Source organism: Emydura macquarii, unplaced genomic scaffold, assembly GCF_026122565.2.
Source record: "Emydura macquarii macquarii isolate MOO-44397 ecotype Brisbane River unplaced genomic scaffold, CSIRO-AGI_Emac_v2 contig_3390, whole genome shotgun sequence".
NCBI lineage: Eukaryota > Metazoa > Chordata > Testudines > Chelidae > Emydura > Emydura macquarii.
The window spans coordinates 1797550-1818803 of record NW_027133527.1 but is presented as its reverse complement, the minus strand read 5'-3'; the positions used below and the strand labels follow the sequence as shown (position 1 = coordinate 1818803).

At 45.9% G+C, this 21254-nt stretch overlaps 1 protein-coding gene across 6 annotated transcripts in view; it reads right to left on the bottom strand.

Annotated features, from left to right (window-relative positions):
* The window catches only part of MPRIP (myosin phosphatase Rho interacting protein), a 158710-nt gene that overhangs the window by 21152 nt on the left and 116304 nt on the right, over nt 1-21254 (bottom strand). For 4 of the 6 annotated variants that reach the window (XM_067534139.1, XM_067534135.1, XM_067534134.1 and 1 more), the window contains exons 10-16: nt 19626-19682; nt 16895-16963; nt 16217-16306; nt 15551-15660; nt 10016-10610; nt 8548-8664; nt 1328-5200 (exon numbers count right to left, since the gene is read on the bottom strand). In XM_067534139.1, coding sequence (XP_067390240.1) covers nt 1328-5200; nt 8548-8664; nt 10016-10610; nt 15551-15660; nt 16217-16306; nt 16895-16963; nt 19626-19682 — 4911 coding nt within the window. The remainder of the gene's footprint in view (nt 1-1327; nt 5201-8547; nt 8665-10015; nt 10611-15550; nt 15661-16216; nt 16307-16894; nt 16964-19625; nt 19683-21254) is intronic. The other 2 variants (XM_067534138.1, XM_067534137.1) reach the window with 1 other exon arrangement.

Here is a 21254-nt window from a genome sequence, read left to right as displayed (position 1 = left end):
ATGCTGTCCCTGTCCTTAACACTCTGATCTATCCAGCACCCACTGCTGAGTGATGGGTTTTCCTTTCAGGAAAAGGAAGAGGGACTTGGGTAGAGCTACCATTCTTCCCAGGCTAAAAATTCTATATCTAGAAACAGGCATAAACCCTAGCCCCATCTCTTATTTTCAAGTCTTCCAGACTGCACTTTTTTTAATATTGCTGCTGGACTTAGGCTCTCTCATCACTTTAAAATCTCTTTTCTGACTTTGAAGGATTATTGCTCCCCTGCAAGCACCTCTGACTGACTTGCTTCTGCCCATGCACCTTGGGTCCTTGCTTGCAGTCCAGATCAGCTGACCTTTTGATACCTAAACTCCATACTCAAACTGGAAATCAGCTCAAGCACTGTTAGTAAGTCTATATTTCACTTTTTCAGAACCAGCTCCCAACTGGAAATGGTCTCAAGTTCAAAAATCAACAGTCTTTAGAAGTTTTAATGCCAGGTCCTGCTTTTATAGCCAACCCTGAATGGTGGAGCATCCTGTGTAAATGCATTTTGTGGCCATTGCTCCTATTCTTTTAAGCTTTGTTTCTGTTCCAACAACTGTGCACTGTTTGTCATGTAAAAAAATTGCTGGAAAAAATAGCAACACTGGATTTCTTTGTTAGCCACATACAGCCGAGATTAGTATTTTTTTTCCTATAAAACTTGGCATCTTTTAACCAGCCAGATTCCCCCCTCCTCCCACAAACATATGTTTTGAGATCATACATTTACATTTCACATTAGAGCTCTGAAGACTCTAGAGCTGATCTGCAAGTTTGATCAGACTGGGAAAGACAAGCGCTCTGGGAAGCTGCTTTGCACGGAGAATCACACACAGAACGTATGACTCAGGCATGAGGAAAACACTCTGCAATGTTCGTGTTTGAGGTGGCTCAGTTGCAGTGTGACATTATTAAAACCATTTTGGACTCCCACTCCCACCAATAAATAATCAGCAGTCTTCTGCCACTGCTTCCAATCAAATAATTCTCTCCCATTATGCCCTAGCTTTTTTCAACAGCCAGGTACAAGGGGCTGAACGCCCCAAGCAATGCATTTAGAATGAATGCATCACAGCACACGGAAGGGAAGCCTGAAGAAAACTAATGTGCTTTAAGAGAGACTTTACAGGTCATTTTAATTGGTTTGGTTCTCTTAACTGTCTTAGTTCTTACGGGGGAATGTTGTCTCTAAATCCCTGTGAAGGGGACCAAATGTACTAGAAGAGCATCCCAACAAACTGGAACATTGCATTGAGAGGAAGGAAGGGTTATTTGGTAAAATTAAATTATGTTCAAAACCTTAAGATTCTCAAAGTCTTTCTGGTATTTTTCCCTCAGCGTTGAAGCATTCCCCTCCAGGTGCTTGTTCTCCAGCTCATCCCTCATGGCATTCATCTGGGCCTCCAGCTCTTGAATGCGCTCTCTCAAACTGTGCATGGAGTGTAACTCACTCTCCGAGACCTGCACTCCACCATCCGGCTGATCTGTTGCCCACACATTCCCATCCCTGGTTTCAGGCCCTTCGGAGGGCATGGCTTCTGGGTGCTGCTGCTGGTAATTGTCTAGTGTTTCTTGTAAGCGCTCCAGGTTCTGGTTGTAATGCTCTTGCAAAGTATGTAGTTCCTCATTGTGGATGGTTTGCAGTTCCTTTATCTTGGCCTGGAATTTGTCCTCCAACATTTGCATTTGCTCAAGGTGATACCTTTCCATGTTTTGCTTATCTCGGACAATGGCATCAAGTTGATTTAGACCTTCTGTTCTCTCTGCCTTCAGAGTGTCCTCCGTCCTATTCAACTGCTCTATCATATTTTGCATCTCCTCCTCATACCTGCCTTGTAACTCAAATAAGTTTTTGTTGTGTTTGTGCTCTTCTTCCTCCAAGAGCCTCCGCTGATCATCCAGTTGAGACACTTTTGCCTTAAGGTCTGCATTCTCCCTTTCAATGATGGTTATCATCTCAGCATATTCACTCTGCTGCTTTCGAAGCAAGTCTTCATACTCCTCACGAAGGGCAGACACTGTCTTTACACGCTCTTGACACAGAGCATCCATGTTTTGCAAGGACTCTTTGTAAAACTTTAGCTCCCTTTCATACTCAAGTCTAACTTTGCAAGCCCCATAACAAACCTGAGCCTGAGTAATTGCATCTTGAACTAATAACGATGAATAGTGCTCAAGATCTCCCATGCACGTATGATATGAAAGGCTGTGAGAAATTTTTAGGAGCTTCTGGCAATCTCGTAAGGCTTCCTCAGGGGACAAGGATAATAAGGCAACAGATATTTCTTTAAGAATGTTTGCTTTTTCTTTTAGTTGTTGGGCAAGGTCTTCTTGAATGGTAACAAGAGCTTCACTACTATGGTCTGGCAAACCATGGACCTCCTCCATCTTGGCTGAATCTTGACATGGTGTCACTTCGAGGTGGCTCCTATCCCAAGAGGTTTGAGTTCTTTCTGAAGCATCTTTTTGGATTTCAAGTGCTTCAGATATTTGATGCAAAACCTTGTCAAATTCAGGGGTCCTGTATGCTTTGATGATTTCCTCCAACATGCATTTATGTTGCTGGAGAGCTGTTTTGGTATTGTGGAGGTCTTCTTCAATTGTTTTTAACCTCTGATGAAAAGACTCTCTCATCTTCTGTGCAACAAAACCAAGTTCTGTCCTGATCAACATAGTGTCTGCTACTGAGTGGACAAGGCATTGGGGAAAACTAAAACTAACTGCTTCCATTTTGCCTTCTACCTCCTCTTCTCTGGTGCCCAAGTGCTTTCTCAATTCCTCCACCTGGCTCCAAAATTCACCTTCCAGTAGCAGCTTCTTAGATAATATGTTGGCCAAAGCAATTGCTGTATGTGAAACATTTGCTGGCTCTAACAAAACCACCCCAGCTGTCCCATGAATCTCTTGGAGAATCTGGGAAATCTCTGAGCTTGCATTTTTCAAAGATTCTGCTATTTGGTTGATCAGTGAGGCTTCAAATGCTATCCTCTCAGAAAGCAATCTTAACTGTTCTCCATCAGACATTTCAACTTTCTGCTGGGAAATGAGTTTCTGTTCATTCAACAAACTTCCTTCTGCAAGTGGAGCTTGAGCCACACAGCTTTCGCTCTGCTGATAATCAGAGGAGATGGGTGTCCCTTGCAAGACCTGGACTGCATTTGACAAGGTGGTTTCCATGCTGGACAGAGTAGTAAGAAACAAATCGTTTTCTTTCTCCTTGTCAGATTTGGGTAAGGCCTTTAGCTGCTCTCTGCATTTCTCTAAGCAGATCAGGGTTTGATCATTTTTCACTTGGAAATCTCCCAGCTCACTGACATGACATTTTATCATCCTGAACTTTTCCTGTCTCTCGTTTTCCAGCTGTGAAACCAGAGCACCAACTTCAGACAAGCTAGCTTGGAGCTGTTCTCTAAGCTGGGACTCTGTGCTGGCCCACTGATGGTGAAGAGCTATCAGGGTCTCTTGGTTATGACCTTGCTGGCTTTCAAGCTTCATGGTCACATCTTTGAGCTTTTCCTCCGTGATGTAAAGTTTAGTTTCCAGGGAATGGATGATTGAGAGGTAAGTCTCAGAGTCACTGGTTCCTGAGGCTAGGTAACCAAGAGCTGGTTCCGAGGACATGCTTTCTTCAGACAGTGACCTGTCCTGGCTTGTGTCTGAAGATGTACTACTAGTCCAGTTTTTCTCTGACCCATCTGAATGGATGTATTTTTGGCACTGGATGTTTGAGAAGCGGATTCTTTGCCTTTTGGCACCTGGGGTTCCTACATCAGGCTTTGCTAAGGCTTTCTGATGTGGCTCTTTATCTTGAAGCTCTGTAGACTTCAGAGACCTAAGTTCTTCTGCATTCAACATGGTGTGCTCACCAGCCTGTCTTTGGCTGGTCTCAAGATCTTCATCTTCATCCTTTAGTACATAATTCAAACCTGGAAGCCCCTCAGGAGTTTGCATGTTTGGAATGTGACTTTCATGAGTCTCAAGATTAGTGAAGTCCTCCGTATCTTTAGCAGACGGTATTGAGTCCACATTAGCTAATTTCTTTAAAACATCTTCTTTGGCCTGTAGCCTTACTTCTGTTTCCTCTAAACTGCTGCCCAAAGCAGCCATTTTAACCAAAGCCTCATTGAGGTCTTCATCTTTCTTTTCAACAATTCTCAAGTGCATTTCCTTAACATGTCTCAGCTCTTCCTCCCTTTCTTCCAGCACTTTTTGCACACTCTGGAATTGATCTGATACTTTCTCATACAAGTGCTCCAGCTTGTCATAATTGGTCTCCTCCATTTTCAACTTCGCTTGCAGCTTGGCAACTTCATTATCTGACTCTTCAACCTGATTCATCAGCTCTTGGAACCTACATTTGATCTGATCTCTCTCCCCTTCAAGTTCCTTGATGTCCTCAGCAAGCTTCTGGATGCTGGCCTCCTTCATCTCCAGTTGCTCCTCTAGCTGGTGGACAATCTCGCTGCCTTCAAATTTTGCATTCAGTTTCTCTTTCTGCAGAATTTCCATCTGCTGCTCATTGTTTTGAAGCTGATTCTCATACTCACTGGCTTTATCCTCCACCTCCTTCAGACTCTGTATTAAAACCTGCTTTTCCTTCTCACAGCTTTCCAACAAAGCCTCATAATTCTTCTGCAACTTCTCCTCCATTAGGATCCGAGCCTGTTCGCTAGCATTCAACTGCCTGCTCAGGTCTGCAATCCTATCCTGGAGCCTCTGCACTTCTTTCTGGTGGTCTCTTTGCAATGCCTGCTGCATTTCAAGATCTCTCAGCTCCTGTGTCTTTTCCAGCAGCAGGGCCTCTGCATTCTTTAGCTTTTGCTCACTGGCTTTTAACTGGGAGCTCAGAGTGGTCTCACTGTGCTGCCATTCCTCCAGCTGCTCTTTGGCTTTCTCCTTCTCAGTCTTCAAGTCACTCTTCAGCTTGGCCAGAGTTTGCTCTTTGATGGATAGCTCAGCTGCAGCGTTACTGAGCCTTGCCTGCAGGCTCTGAATCTCGGCTTCATGGTGCCGGATCACATCCTTTGCCTCACCATAGCTACGTTTCAGTGACTGGATCTGCTGATTGATCAGCTCCTGACGCTGGCACTGGGCTTCCAGCTCACTTTGGAGGTCTTGATTGACTTTATGGAGCCTCTGCCAGGCACCCGATGACGAGGCGGTCACCTCGGTCTTAAAAAAATTGATTAAATACTAGATTAGTAACACTTGGGTCCCAGTTCTGAGTGTCACACCTCTGGCCAGCTCTGGCCATGGGAAAGCTTCTTGGATTGTTTTGGCTGCTACCCATATGCTCCAATTTTGGAAGGTTTCTGTTCTTGGCACAATTTTTTTTTAAACCAACTTTTTTGTTTTTTTAAAGGGGACGATAGTTGCTTCTGATTAACAGAAAAACATGGATGATAACATTGAAACAGCTCTAATGTAATACAGTCTATGAGAAACAAGTCAAACAAAACCAAAAAAATGGAAAAGGAAACAATAGTAAATCAAACAGAGACAAAAGGACAAAAGACCGGAAGGGAGTGAGGACCAGAGAGAGGGAAGGGAACAGGCTGGGGAGAGAGGAGCTGCTCAGTTTGGTATGTGTTTGTTTGTTTGTTTTTGTTGTGAAACAAAAAGTGCACAGTTCCAGGTAACAAAGTCCTACAGAACAAAAACAACAACAGGAAATGAAGTTGAAAGTAAATGACATCACTTCCTGCCAAGCCACTAGAAGAGGAGATGGCTGCCATAGTGATGTCATATCTGTAATGGCTAAACAGGCTTCTTCATTTGGCTACTCATCTTTTTTAAAAATCATCATTACTAAATCTTAAAGAGTGGGAAGGATCTAATCTCTACCTGTAAAAAAAGACAAGTGAAAGGGAAAAACAGGTATGATGAGAATGTAAAATAAAAACAAACAAACCTTTGTGAGATTCAAACCAAAGAAGTGTAGCATGCAAAGAGAAAACTCACAAAGAGAGTCATGCATAAGTCGACAGAAATTATGTATCTTTAAAAGAAATACACAAACAGGAAGAGGCAAGAGAAGCACAGCATTAAGCCTAGGAATTTAGCCTGCCTTGCCGTACTCTTTTTCCTGGTAGGGAAAGCCCACAGATGTGACACTCAGTTATGTTATGTTAAAGTCCATGCTTAACACCAAAAACATGCAAGAATATCCACCCAGGACAGGTTAGTAAAAGTGACCCCCTCCCTCATCAGAGCTGGAAGACATTACAGGTATCTAAAAGAGAAGGAGTGAGCGCTTTACCACCTAGAATTCAAAGGGTTCAAGATATTTCAGTCATGATTAAATAAAACAGCAAGAAATGTTGACGGGATTACAAGAGATCAAAAAGGGCTTCAGTGCTAGGTGCATGCATCAGTACTGGCTATTGTTCAACAGCGTTGTTATTAAGAAATGTGTAGAATGTTTGATGCCAGTATAAATCCAAAAGCATTAATGCCCATGAAGTGTGTGTATCTGTAAAAGGATGAGGACTAGGGGTGGGCAAGATCATCTAGTCTGACCTCCAGTTTAACCAGGCCAGACAACTTCCCCAATAAAATTCCAGAGCATAACTTTAAAAAAAAAAAAAAAAAAAAAAATCCAATCTTGAGTTAAAAATTGCCAGTGATGGATGGAGCACCTACCACAACCCTTGGTAAATTGTTCCAATGGTCTCTCTTTCTATTTTAGATGCTAATGGTTGCCTGCGGGACTAGAAATACTCAATTTTCACATGGAATTTTGGCTCTGCTGCTTCCCACTGGAATTAGGAAATGCAAAGGCAGCCATCAAAGGTGGGGAGGGAGAAGACATTTTCAAAACCTTAAAAAGATTCAATTTAATTTTGGATGAAAAATGGAGTTGGTTGTTACTGTATTAGAGCTGATTTGCTCCCACCGATTAGGGACTTTGGTTCTAGCTCTTAGTCCTAACTTCAGAGGCACTAAGGCCAACTCAGAATGTCAAGTGTGATGAGGTTTTGGTAGCCAATTTTGTGCTAGTTTCCTGTTTGCTGGGCTCCAATCTAACTAAGGGAGGTAGGATGTCTTTGCTCTAGGGAAGCTGCAGTTGGTCTGTCGTTGTGGAAATGTGGGATCCTGCCCAAGGCTTGTAGCCAACATGAGTTGCTGTCATAACAGAAGATCAAACCTAGTCTAAGAGCAGGAAGCTATAGCTGCAGATTATGAAGTGGCAAGTCCAGTGGACATTTGGGAATTTGTTGGAGACACAGGAATGGTCTAGCTTTCTTCTCCCCTCCCCATGGGTGGGCTCATCCAAAACTTCATCCCTCTTCCTCCTCACAAGCTCTTTTTCTTGCCAGCTAGTCTTCCAATTTAAGGGGGCTGAGTAGAGCTGCCAAGTCCGGCAGAGAGCTGGCTGCAGCAAGAGAAGTTCCTCCCACTTGGAAGCGTAGAGTGCTTACTCTGCAGTACAGCTGGCTAGTTTGTCAGACCCATTTAGTTTTCCTCCTGGAAGAATCTCCACTCTCGTTTTGGAACCTAGGGAATTCTTCCCTCCCCAAAGATCCTAGATTGTGTGTCTATCCCTCTGGTCAAGCATTGCACATGAGGCTCTTTGGATTGTAAACTCGTAGGGGCAGGGACTTTATCTTCCTATATATTCATGCAGCCTGGGCCTTTAATCCTAACTGGGGCCTCTGGGTCTTGCCACAATACAAATACTAACAGATCAATCCTCCTCCTCCAGAGGGGTGACTGACTGAGCACACAGCAAGTTTGACCATATAAAAGTTAGCAGGTAAAACTCTACTTAGATCACAGAACAAGAAAGAATCCTTGCTGAGCCAGCCTGCTACAGCTCTATAGGCTTTGCCCCTCCTTTTGGGGCACTGCTGGAGGTTCTTTGGCTATATCTAAGGGCCTATAAGAGAGCAGGGAGGAAGAGAATAGCCACTCCTCTCTCCTTTCCTAACCACTCCAAAACACAATTCCAGGCCTCGCTCAGAGCCACCGGCATTTAATACAGCCAAAAACCACCCCAGAGTTCCATAGGAAAGGCCATGTGGTCCGATGAGAATTCACAGTCCTGAGTACACAGAACAGGAGACACGAGATAGGTAGGGGGTGTGTGTGTGTGTGCGTGCGTGCGTGCGTGCGTGCGTGCGTGCGTGCGTGCGTGCGTGCGTCAACAACGACATCAAAGTGACCTTTGTCAAGATTGTATCTGCTATGCCTCTGGGGCTCATTTTTCTTTAGTGAAACCTTATCTTCATACATCTTATCTTCGGTCTCTAAACAGATATGGGTGCCCAAGGGGGAAAAGTTCCTTTCCACCAGATGCCAGACCATTGGAACAATAAAGGAATTATTAAAGAAATGCTCTTTATGAAGCTGGGAGATGATGATGGCAGCTTTAAGATAGGCTAAAGCCTCTTGGGGCACAGCAGATTTTGCACATTTCTACTCCACGCTGGATGCACTCATGAGCTCTTCTGACTGAAGCTTAACAGGTTCATTTGCAGGTGCAGCGAAAGGAGGAGATTTCTCTCTTGCTCTCCTACCTGCAACACGTAGCCTTCCCTGGCACTCTGCTCCCGGCCCAGTGCCACCTTCAGCTGGTCCTGCAGGAGCCGGTTCTGCTCGAGGAGGTCCGATGCCTCCTTCTGGCTCTGCTCCAACTGTTGGAAATGGACAAAAGACAGAACCCAAAGGATTGGTTTGGGAAGCACAGGAGGAAGTGGTTCAAAAGCACTTCCCTTGGAATGACCAAACTCTTAATTGTGCAATCTTCTCTTTTTCCCCCTGAGATTTGGGCTTTATTTCATTTGACAATCCCCCGCTGCCTTTCATCCACCCCCCCCCAAAAAAAAACCCACAAAAAACCCCAAAGTTGTGAATTTGTTCAATTTTTGAAGTTCACTAAAGGGGGGACTAACAGCACTGGCTAGAGCCAGAAATAATCCAAACAAATGCTGTGCAAACACCCCTTTCCCCGCCACAGCTCATTTCTGACCTGCAGCACTCCTGGGGTGGGGCATTTGGGAATTTGTTAAAAGACACGAATTATCTAGCTTTCTTCTCCCCTCCCCATGGGTGGGCCCTCATCCCTGTGCACCCTCACAGGCCCTTTTTCTTGCCAGCTAGTCTTCCAATTTAAGGGGGCTGAATAGATCTGCCAAGTCAGGCAGAGAGCTGGCTGCAGCACAGTAAGAAGCTGCAGCACGATAAGAGAAGCTCCTCCCACTTGGAAGCTTAGGGTTCTCAGAAGCACCCTCAGTGGGATATTCCAGTCCTGGGCCCCACACAGCTCTGCTAATGCACCTTAATTCTGACCTGCAGCAACCACCCTGGGTTATGCCAGACCTGAGCCTCTTCCAAGTGAGTTGTGCTTCCTACCCCTCCTTCCTAGCTAATTTATGGCATCAATTTTCCTTTTGGTTCCCAACAACATGAGATTGCTCATCATAGGTGACAGATAAGCATAACCAGTTTTGTATACTTACAAGGTGTGCAGGTCAGCTGAGCTGTTGTGTACGTGTACACACACACACACACACACACACACACACACTCTCTCTCACTCTCAATTACAAGTTCAGAAGTTGAAACCTGATTTCTGAGTGCATTAATATACTTGATCTGGGTTCAAATCCTGCTCCCGTCACAGTGGAAGGCTTGTTAATGAATAACAACTGCCTCAACCTGTGGTCTGGCTTGGCTAGAAAAAGATGCCAAAGGACCCCCAATGCAATAACTGTCCTTTCAGGAGATATGGAAGCAGAGAAGAGCCAGTCAAATCAGAAGAGAAAGGGAAATGCCAGGGTCATGGGCCTGGTCCCTTCATTTCCCCCAAGGGGCCCTATAGTGTCCATTTATCCCCTTTGCTCTTAATGCAGCAATAAATTCAGCCTATGACTGAACCTACCCACCCTGGTGTAACGTGAAGGCCCATCACCTCACAGGCTAAGGCAGGGCAAGGAGCCCCTTGGAGCCAAAGCCCTGGCTTGCTCCCTACTCCTCTCATTTTACCTCCATCTCCAGCAGCGAGGTTAGCTGCTGCTTGTGGAGCCCATCGTCTCTGTCCTCCGGAGGGGCCAGGTGCAGGGGCATGATGGGGATTTGCTTCTCCTCACGCAGAGGGGTCGTCTCTACCTGGTGCCATCGCTGCTCAATCTCCACATGAACATTCTGCGGCTTCACCTCCCCTGTGACAGGCAGGCCCGGGATCCTATCCACCTCCATCCTCAACACATCCTCCGGACCTGCCCCATCAACAGCATCAATCATCTCAAAGCGCTTGCGCCTCTCCTCCCTCCGCCGAGCACGCTCCCGCTCCAGCTCCCCGGGGTCTGCATCCAAAGCGCCAGATTCCCTGGGGAAGGCCACAGAGCTGCTCTTCGAGGACTCTGCAGCGATGGCTCTCTCCTGTGCCAAGGCTTGTTGGATGGGGCGGAACTCAGCCCAGTCAAAGGTTTTGGAGCGCCCCTCTCGCCTACGCTCCCGGGCACGGCTCCGCTTCTGCTCAGGATCCATCTCGGCTTGGTCTGAACCCTGCTTCTCGCTTGGCTTTGGACAGGTCTCAAAGGAAGAGGAGTTGGTTTTGCTTTTCTCTTCTGGCAAGGAGCTGTTAGGACAGAGGAGGAAAGAAGACATCTCTCAGCACTCTAAGGAGATGCAGCCCATGCTCGTACTTGTGCCCCAAAGAGTCACTGCCTCAGGGACATGATCAAAGCCCATTGAAATGCCATGTGCGTTCCTGGGCATCCCTCTCCCATCATCATTGAAGCTTCTCATGGAATCTGGACTTAGGCCAGGAGCTACTGATCTCCTTTTCCCTTGGCTCTGTGTATGAATTCAGTGCTGATGAAAGGTGCCAGGCTGGCAGCTTTAGGAAGCTTTAGTTTATCGACAAAGCAGGAGCAGCATTGGTAGCAGTGCAAACTTCCCCCCGCTGTGCCCTCACCATCGTGCCTCAATGCTAACCTGGGAGGACCACTCTGCATCCAAACACACCTTGCTAGGAATGAAGAAGTTCTGTGTGTGCTGCTCACTCAGGATTTGGCCATCTCTGCTGGGACCAAGTGCTGGAATGTGGGCACTTGTCCACTAGAAATGGGACTAAGGCCAAACAGCAGCCCTCAAGCACTCACTTTATAATCATTAGCAGCCAGGGCAGGCTTGGAATAGTACATCCCTTCTGAGCCATCCAGTCCCCAGCCCATCCTGCGTGAATCCCTCTTTCTAACCATCAGAATGCTTCCATCCAATTCACTCAACAAGGCCACAGTCATGTGTTTGTTGCAATATTGCAACCAGTCACCACCATAATGATTCTGGGATGTAGCTTCAAAAAGGCAAGGAAAAGGAGACTGGGATTCAGTAGTGATGGCAAAGGAAGCACAGGGAAGCACATGACCGTCTGGGAGGGGTTTAAGGTTTTTCTGAGCTTGGCAAAGGCTCACCATCTGCTATTGGTTCACCCAGGAACTTCTTCATGTCACTCGCTGTACTGAAAACACAGGTCCCTGGGATTGTGATCAACACTGTAGTCCTGGACTGGGAGACCATGTGCTCTTATGCTTTTCCCACTGGATCAGCAGCAGCACAAAAACTGTGCACACTACTGCAAATGTCACTGATGATGTTGAGTGCTCAAACAAGAAAGAAAAGCAAAGGAAGCAATGACCCTCTAGTGTTGAGTTAGATGGGGGTGGGATGGGGGGAGATGTATACTCATCAAGCAGGAAAGGGTAAAGTTAGTAGGGAAAGGAAATGTATTTTCAAGCTTCTAAGGATAACCTGTAATAAAGTAGATTAATTCAATAGAAATGTAGACATGCCAGGCTTGTACATGCATATTAGAATTTAAAAAAATAAAATGGCAATAAAGCCAAGTCCATGGAATGTGATTCCCACAGAATAACTCTGGCCTGGAGGGAATGGGAGGCATTCACTCAAACCTGGTTGGTAACAGAGCCCCAAGCGGTGCCATTTCCCACTAACTGCACCCTTGCTGTTGAATTCACCTCCAGTTTGACCAGCCATTCCAACCTCTGCCCTGATCTTACCCCAGAAAGGGAGAGCACCTCCACATTTGTACCTAAATAACAGCATAGCTTTGATGTGTCAAGGTACCTAGCTTTCTACGAAGGTGCAGTGAAGACAGCCATAAAGCCCTTCTAAGGGGCTTTCACTGCAACCAAATTTAAACTAAAATTAACACGGTCCCCTACCTCTGGAGCTATATGCATGAAGATTGTCAGCAGTTACAATGGGCGTAACAGCAGTGGATTTCCTTGGAGCATTGACAACAAAAAGGTACCTCCCCACCTGTACCCCTGCAAAACCCATCACCCTCAATATGTGCACATATCCAAAGAATGAAACATAAGGGAATGACTCTGCCTGGGTCCTATGCTAGTATCTTCCAATGCCCTTTCACCCACAATCAAACGACAGGCTCAGGACAGCTGAGTTTTAAGGAACTCTGGCAGTTTCAGGTTTGTCTTTGAAAACCAGCCAGGCGAAACGCTCTTCAGCTGTGCCCCTGGTAGCTAACAAAAGAAACCTCCACAAAGCACACGATGAAATTGCACCACTTGAGTTCAGAGCTACTTTTGCCCCTCACGCCTTAACCCTAAAGGGATGCTAGATGACTCCAAAGCAAACGTACAGCCAGCGAGTCAATCTGGAAGTAGTTAACTGATTAAAACAGTATTTTATACAAGTTAATAGTAAAGAGGCATTCTCTTAAAACAGAGAACAAGGGTTGGGAGGGAAGGGGATTCCCTGACTCCCAGCTACTGTCAGAAGACTGAAATGATACAGCTCTGACCCCAAACTTCTCAAAATGACTCTAGAACACCCCGTGATCATATCTGTTACCAGCTTACTTCCTCTCTGAAGATTCCAGGGTGGCATGGATTACATGTCATGTATTACAAATGGCATTTAGAAATGAATTGAGGAGGATGTAGTGAAACTGATCTAGAAGATAAAAATAAAGGCTTGGAAGCGCCCAGCAGCCCAAACATTGCCATTAATAATGCTTGACTATTTCCCACCTCCAAAGCATTTTTCTCCTTCCACTCACATGAGTTAATTCACCCCATTTTAGGGGTCATTTGCTCTGGAAAGGCACTAACTAGCCAGGAGGGTGGGATGTACGGAGCTTTTTAATTTCTGTGGTGAATGTCTGGTTACTGCTTCTTTTAGGTCACAAACACTGTGAGGTAGAGTTAAAAATGTTTTGAAATTGGTAGGCAATTGCAGTTAGAGCTGGCTTGGAGACTGAGCCCAACTAGGAGGTAGATGGATCTAGCGTGTAAAGAAGGATCCACTTGATGTGCTAAGCACATTCACTTTTGTTATTTTATTTTTCTGGTGGTGATTATTCTAACCCAATTAAAGTCTTTGCAGTTAGACTGTAAGCTTTTTGGGACAGAGACCATCTTTTTGTTCTGATTTTATACAGCACCTAGCACAATGGGGTCCTTGCCCAAGACGGAGGTTCGTAGGTGCTACCACAATGCAAATATTAATAATACTGTAGTTTAAAACACGTATATTTGACTTAGTGGATTTCAGGAGACAGAACACAGAGCAAATAAACAGATGTTAAAAAGGGGATTAAAGTGAGTTTGGGGTATCAATCCAGCTCCTAGTGGAGAGATGCTGACATCAGCAAAGCCATCATCACAGATGGTCACCTTGGGGGCAATCTCAGCAGCTTTACCACATGCTGAACTGACTGTGAAGACTAAACTACTCTGACCTCTTGACAACCAAAGTGGGATATAGATCAGCACTGCAGGATGCAGCACTTGCAAGCCCTTAGCCCCGCAAGTCTCCTGCGCTCAGGCTCTGTGTCTCACAGAAGTCCCGTCTCCCAGCCGTTTTAGAATAAGCGTACGTTAACAACATGCACCAAGACGTGCTGAGGCACCCAGTGCAGTGACACTCACGGACCAGGGCAAGTGCACTACTGGGGTGGAGAAATGGAGCCTTGGGATTCTATATTTATAGGGCCCTGGTTCTGTCTCTGTTTGGCAGCTCCAACTTACAGTTGTGGAGACATGCTCAAATAGTTCCAATCCATATCACTAACCAAATTCACTCATTACATAAAAATTCTGAAATGAGCTAAATTAAAAACTATTGCAATTGACCTAGATTTATGTTTGCTAAATTAACAAAACAGGAATTTACATGATTCTTTAGAGGCTTAACTGTTTCCTCTAATTTACTTGGTCTTGTCCATCTTCATAACTCTGGCCATCAGAAGATACCACTGGGGGGAAATCAAGTGTCAAGACCAGGTTGCTTCTTCCCTTCTCTCTCATTTTAATTTTAGAAAGAAATGAAAACTTCAAGACTCTATCTGGAATGCAGAAAAGGGGGAGCATGCAGTGACTCACAAGAGATACAAACCACAGAACGTTAATACAGGAGAGAACACAGTTTTCCAACCTGGGCTTCAGCACCGATAGTTTCAAAGAGAAGTTTTTCCTGGGAATGCATGGAAATCAAACATATGCAGGAGTGAGGAAAGAGGAAGAATCCCAGAGAGCCATGAGAGATCCACCAGCCAGCTGTGTCAGTGGTGGGGTGTATTTGAGTGGGAGAGGGGAAAGAGATCATGGAACATCTCTGGTTAGACAACACTGAGTGGAGAGAACTTTTCCACTGATGCTGGGGCAATCAGGCACAAATTCAGTTGCTGCCAGTGAAGTACACATAAGAGAAACAGGGTTCATTGTGTGAGTGCATCTTCATTCTCTACACAACAGATAGCCAGGAACCTAGGGAGATCAGGATGCGTGCGGCTTGATGCAGTGCTGAGCCACAATAACTTTTAGCTGAGAGAAAGTAAAGCACACTTTACCCACAGCTGCAAGGTCTCACAGCAGGCACTGTATGAAATTTGTGGGTGCCCTCCTCTTGTACTGAAAGCTTTCCAATTGAACTAAGGTCACCCTGTGTCTTATGTGATGGGAAAGAAGCTGCTGCAGCTATCTGGAAGGTCAGAGGAGTAGAAATACTTCTCACTGAGGACAGACTAAAATGAGTTCAAGCAAATTCAGCTTCTAATTTAAAAATGGGCATTTGCTGAGATGCCACATGGAGGTGACAGGCTGATCTTGCTAGAGAGAGGAAAGAGGAAACCCAATATAACCAACCCCAAGCCAGGGGATGCACATACATCAAAGCATAACCACAAATACAGGTTCCCTCCACATCCATGCCCATAGGTCAGGCAGGTGGGTGAGCAAATTACCATTAGCAGAAACAAGCTGGAGAAGTGCCCCTTTCTGCAGATGCAACAGGTTGCATATAGCAAAGAAGGTGTGCAAAACAGGAGGAACTTTGGCTCTATGTGTCTTGTGCTGGTTGCGATAACAGCAGGAGAGCAAAGGGTGTCCAGCCTAAGCCCAGGGAATGGGAGGGATCAGAAATGAACAGAGTCAGAAAGGGGGTGGGTATTTCTGCACAGCAAATGAGAGGATAGAAGGTTGTGGGTAGGATGGGAGAGATGGGAATCATGCTTTTCTTAGTTTTTTTTACCTGGTTACATCTGGAGCGGTGGTGGGACGAACGTGCTTCATGATCGTCTGGATCCAGTTTCGTCGAATCCCAGATGTCATGGCAGAGAGGGTGAATTCCCCTTCTTTAGTCTAGGCAAAGAGCAGGAGCAGGTCAACTTGGCCGATCCTATTGGGTAGCTCTTTCCTTTCCTTTCCTTCGAGGGGCTGCAGGGATTCATCCCCCATCCCCACTCCTCATCCCTCCATGCAGAGACTCTAGAAATCTAGTCTATACCGCAGTGCCGTGTGGACAAGCCCTGAGTTGGCCAAATGTAAATCACTCAAGTCCTTGAGAATGTTTTCATTGGGTATCTGTGAGAGAACCCTCAAATCCACCCCTTTCTCCCTTCCCCATTTCTTACCAGTGACCACTGATCAAAATATGAAGTAATGGTTAGCCAATCACATGCTTCAGGCACAACCTGGTCACCATCTGAGGGGAGCCAAGAAGATATTTCCCATCCCATAGGCTAGTATCCACAATGAGGTGTGTTATGAGAGCAGTTTCATCTGCCTCTGATCCATCCAGCATTGGTGACTGCTGTGGATGGACCACTGAGTCTATTGAGATTAGGAAATCTCTGCCACCCTCACTCTAACAGTTTCCCACAGTAGTAGTGTTCCTGCCCCCCCGAAGCATTCTTACATGGATCTGGAAGCCATAGTTTCGCTGAACTGGATATTCGGTGACGTCATAGCATGTAGACAAATCAATTTCTCCATCCAAATCAGCTGCCTATGGAAACAAGAGAGGGGAAGTGTAGAGATTGTTGCACATTAAAAGCGTGCGTGTGTGCATTCAAAAGCAGCTACTTAACAAGAAGCCACTTAAAGTTTCTCCACTAGATCAGCACTCTCATTCTCAGCATCAAGGACTTACGACGAGACACACAGTAGAACCCATATAAAAACATCAACATGGAGGCTCCAGCCCCATTAAGGGACCTGTGGAGTTGGGATAAAGAGTGACCAAACTCCTGTTCAGAAAGAGCTGTGGCTTTGATCTGGGGTTGCACCAAGCTCCCATTGAATCCCTGAGGACCAGGCGCTTGAGAATGAGCACTGCTGGGGATGCTCTTGTCTCTGGAAGCAGGGAGCACCCAATTCATTTCAATTCACCCCAGACTTTCTGCTATTTTGACTGCTTTGCAAGGCACAAACCCAAGCCCAACCAGGAACCCGAACTCCCCACTCAGAAGGACACAGGCATGCTCACATGGAGAGCTGCAGGAGCAATGCTGGAAGTCGGGCTCACTGGAGCCATTTAGGACTTAACAGACTGTGGAATGAATAGGATTTAAACTCTGAGGAAAAAGACACCTACCTCCTCTGCCACTGAATCCCTGTAGTATCTCAGGCTCTGATCAGTCAGCACAAACCAGTGTTTCTTCCACTAGGAAACAAACAAGGCAGGTCCTTTAACAAGCTGTTCCTTTCCCATGCCTGGGGCGGCTGCAGTATCGCCTGACAGCTCACCAAGGCAAAGGGAGAACAGTCGACCATCCCCTCCGTTGTACAAACAGCCTGGCAGGCTGCAATTACAAGCTCTGTGCTCCGGCTGGGAACTCAAGCTCTCATAGCTGAAAGCCAGTAGAAGGATCAATGAGAGAGAGAAAGAGATGCTGGGGTGATTCAAGCACGTGGCTTCTACTTACGGGAGTCTGAGTGGCAAAGTTTGTTTAGCAAACACAACAGACAGTTGAAAAAGGCTCCACTATCACCCAATGATAACACATGGCCGTGACTAGAGAAGTCATCACAAATATGCTACATTCCTTGGACCTTCAGAGCCCTACTCTTTCAGTTTACTGACAAGACGCTGTGTTTAATGGCTGTATTCTTAGGCTCATAAGGATGTGTTCTTTATGATTTATGAATTTTGCCAGATAGCATTCCTGTTTATTTCTGGAGTGTATAGGAATTGGATGGTTTTCCTTTTAATAGTTTGTTTCTGACCCCTCTGGCACTCACTGTCTATGTTTCAGAGGCCCCCACAACCCTGCCAGAGCAACAGTGTGTATATGTAGCTAGGCCTCGCATTTTGTATGTAGTTAGTAACACAACTGTGTTTGCAGTGGTCCTTCATATTACATCTATTGTGTTAAGAGCAAAAAACCCACAATAATTTCCAAATATTTTCCCCTTGTTTTTAAAGTATTGAACTATTATTATTATTTATATATATTACTATACCGCTTCAGAGCCCTTGTCATGGACCATGGGCCCCGTTGCAGTAGATGCTTTACAAACCCCGAACAAAAAGACGGTTCCTGACCCAACGAGCTTACAATTTACATAAGAACATGAGAATGGCCATACTGGATCAGACAATGTTCCATCAAAGTACTGTATGAGACAAAAGACGATGGATGGATAAAGACTAGCAAGACATTTCTTTCAGAACTCACATGCTAGCACTTCATTCAAAATGTTGTAGCTAAAAATCAATGTTTAATAACCATACTAATTTCCTGATTCACTGCCAGGGAGATTTGAGTTCCCCCATTCAAGACAACCAGATCAAACAGTTCTATGCTTTCTCTTTTAGGTATTGCCTCTCAGTTACATGGACTTGTGTTTCCAGCCCTGTTTGGATGCAAAAAGAAAGACATTTCCTGATGAGAACTGAACCTGGCCAAACTTGGATCTCGTATCTCAATTTGCAGTCCCCCCAAAAGAGCTGACTAAATTATGATTCCAATCTTTAGTGTTGGGGATTAATAGAAAGGACAGAGCTTGGATCTTCACACATCAGGCTGAGCTGGCAATGATGGCAGGAGAACACTGCTAAACTGAATGCACTGGATGCACAGAAAAGCAGGGAACAAACATGATGTCGTTTTTACAGTCAGTCACTCTCCTGATGGTAGCGGCAATTTGAGCAGAGGATAGACTACCCACTAACTCTCCTAGCTTCAGAACCTGTAGCCTAGCCCCAGCTTACACAGTCCCTGCCAGCCGCATGTAAATCACCCACTCTGCCGCTCCCTTCTCAAACAGATCAGGGGGCAGGGGGAAGAGAAGGGGAAAATCAAGAGAGGGGTTATTTATAAATAGTAACATGAATTCAGCCTCAGGCCAATATCAGCTGCCAGCCTTTAAGGCTGTGGGAGCAGAGCACTTAACCACAACCCCTCAGGGAAAGAAGGAGAGGGAGGTGGGAAGCTGGTGCTTCCATTAGTGTCTTAATGGAGACATTTTTATTTAATCTACTTTTGATCTCTCGTTGCTTCCGTGATTCTGAGGGTACCATTTCTGCACCTGATCACTGATGCCGAAGAGGCGGCTGTGACCACAAGGGAGATGAGGTCAATGGAGAATAGGAGCAGGGAACCAATGCTACAGTCCAAGCTGACCTCAACTCCCTAGAAACCTGTTAAATGACATTCAGATGCAGGGGCCTGACTCCTCTGCAATGCAGAATGCCAGCCATTCCTGCCCCAGGTAGACCCTGGTTAGGTGGTGGTGGGGAGATATGTAGAGCTCACACAGCAATGACTGCCTGGCCTGTGCCAGGCTGTAGATTTGACCAAGCTTCTCCCTGCACACTGCTCTGCCAAGACACCTCCATCTGGTTTCCCCCATGTGTAAAACTGGGCTAATAGAGATCTACCTTGCAGGGGCAGTAGAGATTTGCAGCTGGCAAGACTAAATGTCTACAGCAAGGTAGGACGCCCTGAAAATGCAGCTCTCTATGCCGTTTAGGAGTCAGCAGTGTCACCACCTCTGACGGGGGAAATCTTGAGTCCTGCCCCAGGGGCTGGACAGGTGGAAAGCCTTTTGAGAATTCATCTTCAACAAAGGCTCTATCTTGCCTGTACATAGCAGCCACAGAGCTGCACCCCGTGGGCCATTTATTTGGATCCTGGGTATAGCCACAGCAATATGTGCAGAAAACACAGACATTCGACTGCACCAAGCCACAAAGAGAAGGGACAGTCCTCTCCCCAAGGATGGGATGTTACAGGTGGGCTAGTACATGGTTACAGACGAAGGCTGACTGACAACAGCATCCAGTATAGCTACCGAGAAAGAGCATCTCCCACTAGACTTACCTGCCCATCCTCGTATTGCTTCGTCAGCCATCCCTTCTTGAAGTTCAGCAGGTCAGGCTGCAAGGAGAGGAAAGAAAGGGAGGCATTTAGAGCTTTTTGAGGATTCAGATGAAGTGCTGGCTTCCAACTATGCCATAGAGAAATCCCACAGCAGTGATATATACAATATAGTCCAGCAATATCAAAGGGTCATTTGAGCAACCAGAGTGGAAGAGAAGCTAAAGATCAGCTCATGAGAAGGAAAAGACCCCTCTGCATGCTTTACTCAGGCCAGGTCATTTTTCTTCTCATTTCCCAGCCTTGCATCAGTACCATTGCAGCTTTCCAGAGGAAGCAACAGCAGGAATGCTAGCACAGGCAGGGCTGCTATCTTTTTACCCACTGCTGTCTAGACAAAGAAAAAGGCTCCTGCAAACAAGGCCTCGATGGTTCATAGATTAGGTATGACCTGGGCAGCCACTGTCAAGCAGAAGGTATTTTGCATGGGAACGTACATGCTCTGCTGCCATTTCTTACAGAGTCCCCTTCATAACCAAAAACCAACTAGTAAGAAGAGATGTAAGGAAAAGCTTTCAAGTTCCCAGAGTTGCTGGTTGGAAAAGCTATTCTCTATTACTCAGACATATAGCAGCACAAGGAGCTGCTGTCTAACCAGGTGTTCTAATAATGGTAACTGCACAGCTGTCCTACTTCCTTCTCCAAGGCATCCAAAGTGTACAAGACTGAGTGCAGCAAGGAGTCATCAAAACAGACAGCAAACAATAACCTAAGGAAACCGGACTGGGGGGGGCCTGAGCCAGATGTGAAACAGATGGAAATTCATCATCTCTAGGGGGAAAAGCAAGCAGATGTGAGGTCTCTAAATGGAGACTAGTTGTGCAAAGCTCAACATCATCACAGACATTGACCAGCTAGTAGGGTCCAATCAGGCTTTGGTTACAGAGTTTGGCAATCCAATCAGATAAAGTTCCACTAAGCACGAAAACAGCTTCCACGGCTAGAAGAGCAGGAGCCAGCTGCCTCCTGCTCAAGGATCCTTTGGACTTTAAAAATATAAAAAGAGGATTGGCGAGGTGTCTATGCTAGTCCTTGCGCTGGTAGATAGGCAGACATTGGAGGCAAGGGTGAAGTACTCATGCTGGAGTTCAGCAAAGTGCAAGTTTCCCTGAAAGCAGCCGCACACAGCCAGCAGAAACCTGCTCAAGAACTTCCACTTTCACCCCCTCCCATCACCCAAGATCCAGCTTCCGCTTCATGCTGGCCACACTTCATATGATTAGTCTATGCTGCTGGAGCAGGAAGATGACTGGGGGACAAGGAGAGAGAAGATGACGACAACATGGAGTCCACTCTATTTATCCAGAACATCTGGCTGGGTTTTCCCCATTGTTTCACACTGAAGTGGTGCGAATTGCAGTCCCCAATATGCCCCATGGGGGTAGGGAGAGGCGCAGTATCACCTCCCTTGTATATAACACAGTGCGGTATTATTGCTCAACTCCAGGTGTTACACACAAGCTTTTCATCCATCCTTAGAAGCCTGGGGAGTGACATCCACGACTCTGCAGCTTCCGCTTGCGTGACAGGGAAGGAGATTTTTCTCCAAAGCAAGGCAGGTTCTAAGGGCCC